This window comes from Symphalangus syndactylus, chromosome X (genome assembly GCF_028878055.3).
Source record: "Symphalangus syndactylus isolate Jambi chromosome X, NHGRI_mSymSyn1-v2.1_pri, whole genome shotgun sequence".
Lineage (NCBI taxonomy): Eukaryota > Metazoa > Chordata > Mammalia > Primates > Hylobatidae > Symphalangus > Symphalangus syndactylus.
Window position 1 is genome coordinate 63,406,914 of NC_072447.2, and position 12,275 is coordinate 63,419,188.

General features: G+C 40.2%; 1 protein-coding gene across 3 annotated transcripts in view; it reads left to right on the forward strand.

The window, feature by feature from the left end:
- The window catches only part of CLCN5 (chloride voltage-gated channel 5), a 162,254-nt gene that overhangs the window by 830 nt on the left and 149,149 nt on the right, over window positions 1–12,275 (forward strand). For all 3 annotated transcript variants that reach the window (XR_010119611.1, XM_063634724.1, XM_055268041.2), the window contains exons 2-3: window positions 2–77; window positions 1,777–1,920. Coding sequence is in view for 2 of the 3 variants with exons in the window: in XM_063634724.1 (XP_063490794.1) it covers window positions 1,905–1,920 (16 nt within the window). In the remaining variant the exon portion in view is untranslated. The remainder of the gene's footprint in view (window position 1; window positions 78–1,776; window positions 1,921–12,275) is intronic.

A 12,275-nucleotide genomic window follows, 5' to 3' on the forward strand; every position in this document is an offset into this window, starting at 1 on the left:
GAGCAAATCAGTTGCCCGGAGTTCCAAGCGAAGTTGTACCTGTGCCCGTGCGATAACGTCAGTGGAAGCTGCCCAGAGTAAGTGAGGGAAATCTAGAAGTTTGGAGCATAAAAAACCAGCACGAATCCACTTTACATAAACTTCATACATTTATTAGCAACTGCTCGGGTTTAACTTCAGAGATGTTAAATTTCGCCTAGTCCCACGGGACGACGATCATTACTTCTTAACTGCACGCGAAATAGGAGAAGAAAAAAGGCAAATCAAAACAGACTGTCCCAGGTCTCAGATAAGTCATCGGAGCGCATTTTCCTGCTGAATTCACCCTAGGAGTTTGTGAGTTCCTAGTTTTTTTGAACTTCGCGAACTTTTCCTTGTCCAAAGCACTGTCTTTTCTCTGTTGGTGTTTTGGGACTGGTGTACACATTAACCCTTTTGTCATTAAAGAAGGACAACACGATTCTCACGTTAGTGTTAGCCTTCAGTGTTTGTGCTTTAGCGCTTTCACTTAGGAGGTGGAGGTGTTGGTTGTATAAAAGATATGGAAATAGCAATCTACTTTGATGTTCACCAGGTCAAAAAGGTGAAGACTTTTAGAAAAAACAGATTGGTTTGTATGCTAAGTAGGGAAGACCAGTTTATTAACTGAGATCTTGTTTAAATGGACAAGCAGAGTGTTAAGCCTCTAAGTCAAACTAAGTCGTCAGACCGCTCATCATTTTTTCTCCCATTCCTAGCTCCTATTTTTTTTTTTTTTTTTTTGGTTTGAGCCGGCTCTCGTTCTGTCACCCAGGCTGGAGGGCAGTGGCACAATCTTGGCTCACTGCAACTTCCGCCTCTCTCCTGGGTTCAAGAGATTCTCCTGCCTCAGCCTCCCGAGTAGCTGGGATTACAGGCGTCACTTGTAATTATAGTGTACCACCATGCCTAGCTAATTTTTGTATTTTTAGTAGAGACGGGGTTTCACCATGTTGGCCAGACTGGTCTCGAACTCCTGATCTCAGGTGATCCGCCCGCTTTGGCCTCCCAAAGTGCTGGGATTACACCGCACCCGGCCCGTAACTCCTTTAATATCTTTGCAAATAGTATTGTCCTAGGACTGGATTTGAAGTTTTAACAACAGGAATTAGCTGAATTAATTTGGTTTTCTTTAAACTGGTATTCCATTTTTACATGTTTCTTCTTCTTTGGTTCATTTTCCCCCTGATTATAAAAGCAATATATGCTCACTATAGGAAATTTGCAAAGGGTGGGAAAGTATAATGACACAAGGAGAGAGAACTACTACTCAAAGGGTATCATCACTCTTCACTTTTTATTCCGCTTCCTTTTTTTTACCCTATACAAGATCTGTTTCCAAACTTTATTCATAAACTTTCCTCTCCTTCTACTGGTTTTTAAATGTGAAGTTGGGTATTTTGGGGGTTGGTTAGGGCACTGGATATTAATGTTGCTCTTCAGTCTCCAAAGCATGAAACTTCAAGGTAGGAAAGGTGCTTAACGGTGATTTCGTCCAGCAACTCCTCAACTGAGACTCAGAACTCATTTACTGAAGCTCTAGTGATTCATGCAGAACTGTATAGCACTGAGTGGCAACATTAACTCACTCCAGATCTCTCTCTCTCCAGAGATACCTTGCTGCTTAGAGGGAAACTTGACACTACCCATGCCTGCATATCTTTGAAAGAGAGGTTCAGAGAGGAGCAGGAGATAATTTTCAAGCATTTGAAGTGTATAGTTTCTTTTAGGTATTCATTTTTCTGTTCACATTTTCAGGTTTGGGGCTTTAGTCCCTTGCAGAAAACAGGGCCACATAGCTGCCTTTCTATCAAGTCTCCCTACAAAACTGAGAGGCTCTGGGAAACTCAGCCTGTGACCCCAGCGTGGGTGAAGATAGGATCGAGATGGCCATGTGGCAGGGTAAGAAATTAGCGCTTATTCTTCTAACTGGTTTTTCCTCCTACTCTATTCTCTACCCTCACCCAACCGTTCCCCACCCAGCCAATGGCAGGCAGCCAGCTCTTCTTTAATTTAACCCTTTGTCTTTGCAAGGACAAAACACATTAGTTTAAAAAGAAGCTGCTGCTAGCTATAAGTTTAAATTATTTAAAAGTGGGGTTGGAGGAGAAGTAGGAAAATGGCATGCCAGCAGCATTTAAAAGAACTCTCTTCATTTAAACAAGTGATCGTTGGGGGTTATATGCCAGGAGACAGGATATTTTTTTCCTATTTGTGTTTTTCATTTGTTTCTGGCAAATTTCTATCATAAGATTCCCCACCATAACGTTGGGGAGACAGATGTCACTGCCTCTCCAGCTTCATCTTCCCAATAAAAACTTTGTGATGTATGCAGTTTGAAAGAGCATATTTAATGTTACAGTGTTTATATTTGATGCAATATAAACATTAAGAAGGAAAACGCCTATTTTAATGATATGAGCTACCTGAGAGCAAAGCTCAGTAGTATCTTAGCTGATGTATTACATCTCTCATGAACTTGTGAATTCCTACCCCATACAAAGTTATGTTTTATTTTTAGTGGGGTTGAGGTTTGTGCCCTTTGGAGGGTTTAAGAATCTCCAGGGGTATGTGGGATTTTTATTGTTATCAAAAGTGAGTGTGGATTTAAGAAATGATAGACAAACACTACCAAAATTGGCCTGTGACCCACAAAAAGTTAAAGACCACTTAAATGGAGTAGAATGAAATAGCTTGAATATCTAGAAATATTCAGCAGGTTGGTTAGTTGGTGGTCTAATGTATCTTTTAAAAATGTTTCATTGTGTTGGTTGTGACTTTATGTAGGCACACAAATGTAATAAGTAGTTTCCATGTATAAAGATTATCAATGTGAAGACATTTATGGAAACGGGATTTGGCCTGTATGCTTCCTTTGACTCACACAATGGGCATTTATCAAGAGCAGTTTGGATATTCTTGCTTAAATCCTGAGACATTATTTCATTCAACAAACGAAATACAGAGATGAATAAGTTGCAGGATGCTAGAAGATTCCTTGTCATCTAAAGACAGACATATAAACAAATAATTTTGCCATGTTGAATAAGTGTTAGAATAGAGAGGTACAAAAAGCAAGGGAAGCCCCGAGAAAAGCTTGATGAAGTCTGAGTTTTGAGCTGGTCTAAAAAAATGAGTAGGAGTTTGCCAGATGGGCAAATGAGAGAATTGCATTCTGGGCAGACAGAGCAGCACTGTTTGGGAAGTTCCAAGTTGCTCTGTTTGCCTCATGTGAGATGTGTAGGGGCACGACCTCAGACGAAGCAGGGAAGGTAGTTGGAGGCCAGATAATAAAGAGCCTTGTATGTTCTAGGAAGGATTTTACACTTTATCCTGAAGACAAAGATTCTAAACAGGGAAGTAACATAATCAGATTTTGTTTTAGAAAGATTACTTTGGCAGCAGTGCCGAGCTGGAAATGATGAAAACTGGGAGTCAGTCAGGAGGTTTCTGGAATAGTTGAGGGGAGAGATGGTAAGGGTCTGAGCAGAAGCAGGGGCAGTAAGGTTAGAGAGAATGGAATTCTAGAATGTTCTGTGACTGGATGTGGCAAGAAATGGGCCTGGATTAACTACCAGCTTGGGTGCCTGGGGGCCACTGGTGCCATTCTCTGGGATAGGGAGCATGAGAGGCAGCTGATGGGCATGGGGGTGGTGCACTGGATTTGGATGGCCTGTTTGGGTTGAGACACCTATGGGCTGTCAGGTCAGTGTTTCAAAGACAGTTTTGAAAGTACAGAACTGAGACTGGCACAGATGGCGATCTAAAGTTTTGTTCCTAATGATGCATAAAGAGCCTGTGTTTTTTTTCTGTAGTTAATGGAAATGTCATTACTAGTTAATGATTTATTTTATAATAAAAACATTTTAATGTTTGACAACTCTTAATCAAAATGTCATATTTTCGTAGTAAATAATGTATTTTGCAAGCCCAGGCCCTGAAATCAGATGTGCTTAAAATTACATTGAAGTGAAACCTCATTTTTCCAGCGTTAGTGAAGAGGGGAGTGTTCCATATAAGTAAGCTCTTTGGATAACTGCAGCTTATCCTTTGTTTTGGCTAACCTCTGAAGTAACCAGCAAAGTACAATGATAGTTTGGAAGCAGTGTGGTACGATAGTTAAATGTGTGGGCCTGAGTTCCACTCCATTGGTTCTGTTACTTGGTAGCTACGAGGCCTTGGGCAAGTCACTTAATCTCTCTGTGTGCAAGTTTTCTCCTTTACAAAATGGAGATAGTAATATAACTCATCCCATTGCTGAGTATATAGCCAAAAGAAAGGAAATCAGTATTGAAGAGAGAGCTGCACTCCCATGTTTATTGCAGCACTACTCACAATAGCCAAGATAGGAAATCAACCTAAGTGTCCATCACTGGATGAATGGATAAAAAACATGTGTTACATATATTCAACAAAATATTATTCAGCCATAAAAAGAATGAAATCCTGTCATTTGCAGCAACATGGATGGAACTGGAAGTCATTATGTTAAGTAAAATAAGCCAGGCACAGAAGGATAAATACTACATATTCTCACTCATATGTGGGAGCTAAAAAATGTGGATCTCATGAAGGTAGAAAGTCGAATGGTGGTTTCCAGAGGCTGGGAAGGGAAGGAGGTTGGGGAATGAAGAGAAGTGGGTTAATGGGTATAAACATACAGCTAGAGAGAAGGAAAAAGTTTTAGTATTCAATAGTACAGTAGGGAGACTACAGTTAACAATAATTTATTATATATTTCAAATGGCTTGAAGAAAATATTGCAATGTTTCTAACACAAAGAAAAGGTAAATGTTAGAGGTGATGAATATCCCAGTTACCCTGATTTGATCATTACACATTGTATACGTGTATCAAAATATCGTATATACCCCCCAAATATGTACAGCTATTATATATCAATTTTTGAAAAGGGGGAAAAGTAGAACACCTAATAGACTTGGTGTGAAGAGAAATTAAGCTAATATATGCAGAGCACTTGGAACATAGTAAATGCCATATAAGTGTGTGCCATTATTATAATAGTAAGACATTTAGAATATTGTGTAGCATATAATAAGTGCTCAGTAAAATTTAGCAATAGCCGTTATTACCACTATCACTATTATTTTCTTATAACCTGGGGTGGGACTGGGACCTTGTTCTGTGGAGGTAATTTTAGGAAGCCCTGTCCTGTGGTTGTCTGTTTCGGTCTTTAAGTAGAAGTTTAGACTTGAAAAGATCCTTAGAAAACATCTAGCAGCCGGGCACGGTGGCTCACGCCTGTAATCCCAGCACTTTGGGAGGCCGAGGCGGGCGGATCACGAGGTCAGGAGATTGAGACCATCCTGGCTAACACGGTGAAACCCCGCCTCTACTAAATATACAAAAAGTTAGCTGGGTGTGGTGGCGGGCGCCTGTAGTCCCAGCTACTCGGGAGGCTGAGGCAGGAGAATGGCGTGAACCCAGGAGGCGGAGCTTGCAGTGAGTCAAGATCGCGCCACTGCACTCCAGCCTGGGCGACAGAGCAAGACTCCATCTCAAAAAACAACAAAACAACAGCAACAACAACAACAAAAAACATCTAGCTCAATCCCTAGAGGTTAAGTGATATGCCCAACGTCAAACAGGTAGTAGTTGATCCTAGAGCTAGTATTAAAATCCAGGTCACCTAATTCCCTATTCCAGTATTCTTTCCGTGGGCTCATGGAAGAGGGAATGTGTGAGTCTGTTCTCAGCTCAAGGAAGCTTCTGAGTCAGTCTCTAGAGCTTGTTGAGGAACCCTAAGGGCTACAGGAACCCAAATCTCCTTAGGTTCTTGGCTCATTGCTGTCTGCTTCCTCCATGGGGAATTTGATCTGAATTCCCATACCTCTTAAATGGGGCCAACATTATTTTGACTTCACTTAATGGAGCCCTCTAATATATTTTCTGGCCACTTTAAACAGTGTACTGAGCATAATTTAATATTTTTGATAACTCAGGGCTATCATTAATAACCTCCAGCCAGTTTGAGGGTGGAGACTTGTGTTGTCAGGTGTTATTTATTTATTCCGTTAACATTTATTGAACACTACTTGTGCAGCAGGCACTCTGCTGGGCCCTAGAGACACAATGGTCAGTGGAAACAGATATGGTCTCTACTGTCATGGAACTTATCAACCAGGATAAAGGTAGCACTTCAAATTAATGAAATGATTTATTTAACACATGTGCTGAAGTAATTTGGAAAAAATGACGGCATAAATTTAGAAGGGTTAATATAATGTTTCTTAATAAAGGAGGGGGCATCAGAATTAACTGTAGTGCTTTAAAAAATATTCCTACTCAGGTCCCCATTCCCCCAAATTGTGATTCAGTCTTAAGACCTGAGTATTGCAATCCTGTTTTAGAACTGCTGCAGTAAATATAGTTTTTGTTTTGTTTTGTTTTTTTTTTTTTTTTTTTAGAGAAGGCAATGATAAAGGAACTCAAAAAATATGGAAGACTATGTATATAATCTTGGGGATAGGGAAGATATTTGTGTGCATAATATCAAAGGTAGAATAATAAGGAAAAAGATTAATATAATCAATTATATGAAAATTTAAAATTTCTGCACAAACCATAAATAAAGTTAATGAGAAAACTAGAAACAATTGCAGCAAGATTCATTATCTGTAATACACAGACTTAACAGGGCGATAAGAAAAAAACAAGTATTTTACTAGGAAAATGTACAAAGGACGAGGGAAAATGTGCAAAGGAAAATACATCAAAGAAGAAATGCAAATGGCCAGTAAACATGTATCTCAGTAGTAGTCAAATAAAGGGGAATTAGAATGGCATACCATTTTCTCCAGTATAATTTGCAAAGATTAAAAAGGAATGACAGAACTCACTGTTGGCAAGGACGCAAGGAAGCAGATGTTCTCATACACTTGTGGTGGGAATGTCAGTTTGGCAATATTTATTAAAAGCTTTAAAAAGTATGTTTACCTTCTGACCCAGCAATTCATTTTCTTGGAATTTATCCTAAGGAAGTAATTAAGGATGTGCACAAAGATGTATCAATAAGGATATTAATTGCAGCATTTTCCTTAATGGGAAAAATAGAAAACACTTGCATTTTGATGCATCTGTACAATGGAATATGGTAATTACCAAAAATAATAATGTAGAGTTCTATTTAGTAACATAGAAATGGGTTCATGACATAATGTTAAACCCAGGGGTCAGGGAGTGGGGGAGCAGGGAAAAGCAGATTCCAAACTGTTGATACAGTCATCCCTCCATGTACTCAGGGGATTTGAAGACCCCAAGTATACTAAAATCCTAGCACACTCAAGTCCTGCAGTTGGCCTTACAGAACCTGCATACAGGAAAATTTGGCCTTCCATATTCATGGGTTTCGTATTCTGAGATTACCGTATTTTCCATCTGTGCATTTGGTTGAAAAACATCTGCGTGTAAGTGAACCTGTGCAGTTCAAACCCGTATTGTTCAAGGGTCAACTGTCATTAAAAGTGTGGACTCTGGGCTTAAATCTGAATTCAAATCCCAGCTACACCTTTATCAGCTGTGTGCTGTTGGGTATATTACTTGTCTTAGTGTTCCTTGATTTCCCCATCAGTAAAATAGGGATAAAATAGTAGCTAACCTAATAGTTCCTATCTAGTGTGCCCAAAGATCACCTGGTGATCTTTCCAAACTTCCCAAGCATAGGCCTCACTCAGCCCAATTAAATCTGAATCTCTGGGGATGGGACAGAGCACAGTATTGTTGAAGTTCCCCAGGTGATTCTAATGTGCAAACAAGTTTGAGAAAGCCGAGCAGTTGTTGAGGTGATTGTTGAAGGGATTAAGTGAGAAAATCACAGTGCCTGTCATGTGGTAAGTACTCAATACATGGTAACTATTATTATTATTGTTGCAATTTAAAAATTATTAATAGTATGATCCCATTTTAATTTATGTGTTTATGTCCATGTATGGATAGTATAAAAAAAAGTCTGAGAGGATATATGCAAAAGTATTTTAAAAAAGAAATTATAGTTGGCTTTATTTTTGCTTACGTGTATCTTTCCATTTTTTTGTAAATAACATGGATTGTTAATTTTAAAAAGTATAATTCCTGAAGGAAATATCAGATATATGTACCCAGCTTTATATGCTAAGGTATTTATAGTGAAAAAACTGAAGACATAGTTTTCATACTAGGGGAATGTAAGTATATTATGATAGTTCCAAACAGTACAATATCTGGCTATTAAAAATAAAGACTAGCTGGGTGTGGTGGCTTACACCTGTAATCCCAGAACTTTCGGAGGCCAAGGCAGGAGGATTGCTTGAGTTCAGGAGTTCAAGACTAGCCTGGGCATCATAGACTCCATCTCTACTAAAAGAAAACTTTTTTTTTTTTTTTGAGACAAGAGTTTTGCTAACTAGCCGGGCATGGTGGTGCACACCTGTCGTCCCAGCTACTCGGGTGGCTGACATGGGATCACTGGACCCCAGGAGACTGAGGCTGTAGTGAGCTATGATCTCGCCACTGCACCCCAGCCTGGGCAACAGATTGAGACCCTGTCTCAAAAAAAAAAAAAAAAAAAAAAGACTGATTCTGTGGGGACTCCCTCTGTCACCCAGCCTGGAGTGCAGTGGTAGGATCTTGGCTCACTGTAACCTCAAACTCCCAGGCTCAAGCAGTCCTCCCACCTCAGCCTCCTGAGTAGCCGGGTCTACAGGCACGCACCACTATATACTTGGCTAATTTTTGTAGTGTTTGTAGAGACAAGGTTTTGCCTTGTTGCCCAGGCTGGTCTCGAACTCCTAAGCTCAAACAATCCACCTGCCTTGGCCTCCCAAAGTGCAGGGATTACAGGCGTGAGCCATCAGGCCTGGACCCATCTCTCTCTTTTTAACTCAAGTGTGGGTTTATGTATCTCTCTGTGTTTACATGTTACATGTACACCTATGAAGTGAAGATAAGTACAGAAAGAAAGGAAATGATCCAAAGTTGTTGCACTAGCTGTCTCCAGGTGATAGGATACAGTTACTTTTATCTTCCTTTTTTTATACTTTTATTTACTTTCAATTTTTATACAATAATGTGTATAAGTTTTATAACCAGAAAACAAGTGATTTGAAAATGAGATATAAGAGTCAGTAGACTCTCAACAAGTACCTGGCAGCAAGGAGCGCAGCATGTGTGGCCCCCTGGACAACTGCCTAGCCACTCTGTGTCTCCTTCTACGTTCCAACAAAAGAGCAAAAGAGAAGAAACCAGGCCCCTGAGGGTTTGGTTAGAACAGGTTTTTTGCTATTAATACTTCCTCAAGTACTCTTGTAATTTTTGGCTGTCTCTCCCATTGATTACAAAAAACTCTTGGAAGATGTGCAAAAGATGAGAAATTACACTGTATCTAATGTAGAGGTTGCAGAATAAGGTGAGGTGGCAAAATATACGTCAGGCTAAGTGTGAAAATAAGGCAGAGGAAAATCATAATAAAATAGTTGCAGTGAGAAACTGTTCTTCAAATTGAAAGGAAGTATATGTTTTGACTGTGCAGATTTTTTTTTTGGCACATTGCAGTGTATTTGTAAACACTCTGGTGATTTAGCCAACACATGGGGGGCGGGGAGCAAGAGGGAGCCTCACAAAGCAGTCAGTGAATTGACGAGAAAGCTTTAGCGTAAAATCTGGGTAGCCATGTGGCTTGCTAATTGGACCACTATCACCTAAGAGAAGCCATCTGGTCCTGCCTGTTGACCGAAACAAAAGTAGGTAACTCTTGAAAGAAAGTCAGGTTGTTAGAGCAGGAATAAAGAAGCAGGCAGCCCCCACTCCCACCCCCTTTTCCTCTATCTGGCACAGTGCCTCACCTACAGCAGGTACTCAAGAAATGAGTTCTTTGTCAATTAAAATAATAAAGAAATAAAAAAAATTTAAAAAGAAATGAGTTCCTTGTCTCTCTTCGCCTTCTGCCTTTCCGTAACTCTTCAGTGGGGAGAAATTGGTGGGGAATGGATTCTGATGGAAGGCATTGCATAGAGGGTAAACGAAAACAACCTTTCAAAAAATTATTCTCTAAGAGTCAGTTATTCTTTCCCAAGCACGTAGTTGTGGAGGGAGCACAGGTCTTGGAGTGCGATAATCTGAATCTGAACCCAGGTCTGCCATTTGGTAGCCAAAGTTATTTAAACTCCAGAAGCCTCAATTGTCACATCCGGGGTCAAGTGTCATGTCTGGAGACAGACTCCCTGGATTTGTATCCTGACTCTATCACTACTAGCCATGTGACTTTGGGCAGGTTATTTAATCTCTTTGTGCCTTACCTTCCTCATCTGTAAAATGGGGTTAATACTAATACCTACTCAGGATTATTGGGAGGATGTAGTGAGTGAATAAAAATGCAGCAAAGCACTTGCACATGCTGGCCTTTACTATTATAATATGTGAAAGGTTATGATAATATTTACTGCACGTGCTTCTAGATGAGAGTCAGTCATCAAAATGCCTGGTCCATTACAGCTGTTCTGATTGGATTATAAGTTTTGGCATGAAAAATAAAATTAGGTGTATTATTAAAGAGATTTTTTAAACTGGAAGGGGTCTTCAGAGGTGATCTGTTTCAGATGTATAATCTTGCAAAGGAAGAAACTGAGGCCCAGTGAGACTTATTTTCGGCCACACAGCTGTCACATCATACCCAAAGCCAGGACTAGACCCTGGGGCTCCTGATAATCAGTGCCGCCCAGCCCGCTCTTTCTCTGTCGGTCTGTCTACCTATTTGGTCCTACTGCATTACACTGCCTTCCCCAGGCTTGGGTATCTTACAGTTTTCTGTTGAATCTTAGTCTTTTCCTACTATGCTTTACTGCTACCGTGAAACATTTAGTTTTTTTTTCTCCCCTCAAAAATAGGTTTTCCATTGAGGCTTCCGGGATGTTTTTTTCCCCTTCTTCTCACTGTGTTAGCTTATGAAATAAACTATAAATTCTTATTATTTAACCAGAATTATGATTCAGCTTCCTGTTTCATGTAATGCTGTTCTGTGTGTCAAGGGTTGGGGGAGGCGGGACTAGAAAGTTTCACTATTGGTGGCTACGAATGCCAGATTCTTCTTCTCCTTCCTACCTTCTGTTAACTACCCAGTATTTATAGACCCATGGTCAGGCCAAAGAAGCTCTTGAGGAGTTAATAGTATGAAGTATCTCCCTTAGTAATGGCATATTTTGATGATTTTCAACCCAATGCCATTCTGGCATTAGGTGGCAATTTATTATATTTATTTAGGATTTCTGCCCTGACTACATCCAGGAGGAACATAGAACAACACAGAAATTAAAACATAGAGCAATTAGAAATAAATGCAGGACACGGACCATCCAGTGGAAATGAAATCGATATTACTAGGCATGTGAGATACTAGACACTGAAGTTTTCTCTTTCTTTTCTTCTGTGTCCCTCCTTCCCAAAGATAAGCACAGTAAGTTACATCGTCGACATCTTCTGGCCAAAAAACGTGTTCAGATGCAAAAGAAAACCCTGGCTCTGTCTATGCTAAATCTTCTGGTCCTTCCACTGCCCTCCCTTTGGTCTGGCCTTACCTGTGGCCACCTGTGACTCAGCACTGAATATTCCCAGGTTGAAATCATGATCTTTAATGTTTAGCTTTGAGAATGGTGAGAGACAGGTAGGCAAGAGAGTTCCTGCCATCTAAATTCTCAACTCTGTCAAGCTATTCTTTTCCTTGGGTCCTGTACCCCAGTAATACGTAATAATAACAGAGTTTCCTTATCTTACATTTCTCTGTATTGGATAATTGTACCACCATGGACCCAGATGTCAAAGCCCAAATTCTAAGAGACACCATACATTTCTTGCTCCCCCTTACCTGCAGTCTACCCCTGCTGGCCTAGATCATTTCAGTAGGTAACATTCCTAGCAACCACCTGCTTATCTTTCAGCCATGAGCTTTTCCTGAAGCCTCCCTGATCCTCTGGTAAAATTGGCCTCTGGCTCTATTGTATGGTCCTTGAGGGCATTGACTGCACTTGTTCAATATTTTTGTTCTCACATCTGCTGTGCGCCAGGCAGGCACTGTGTTGGGTGGATGCTGGGGTCATAGCAGTGAATACAAAAGTCATGATCCCTGCCCTCTTAAGCCTTGCAGTCTCATGGGGGAGTTGGAGTGCAAATAAATACACAGATATTTTCTTATAAAGTGTTGTGAGTGCTAGAAAAGTCAAGTCCTATGAAAAAGAATTGTAGAGACTGAATTTATAGAGAGAAGAAGG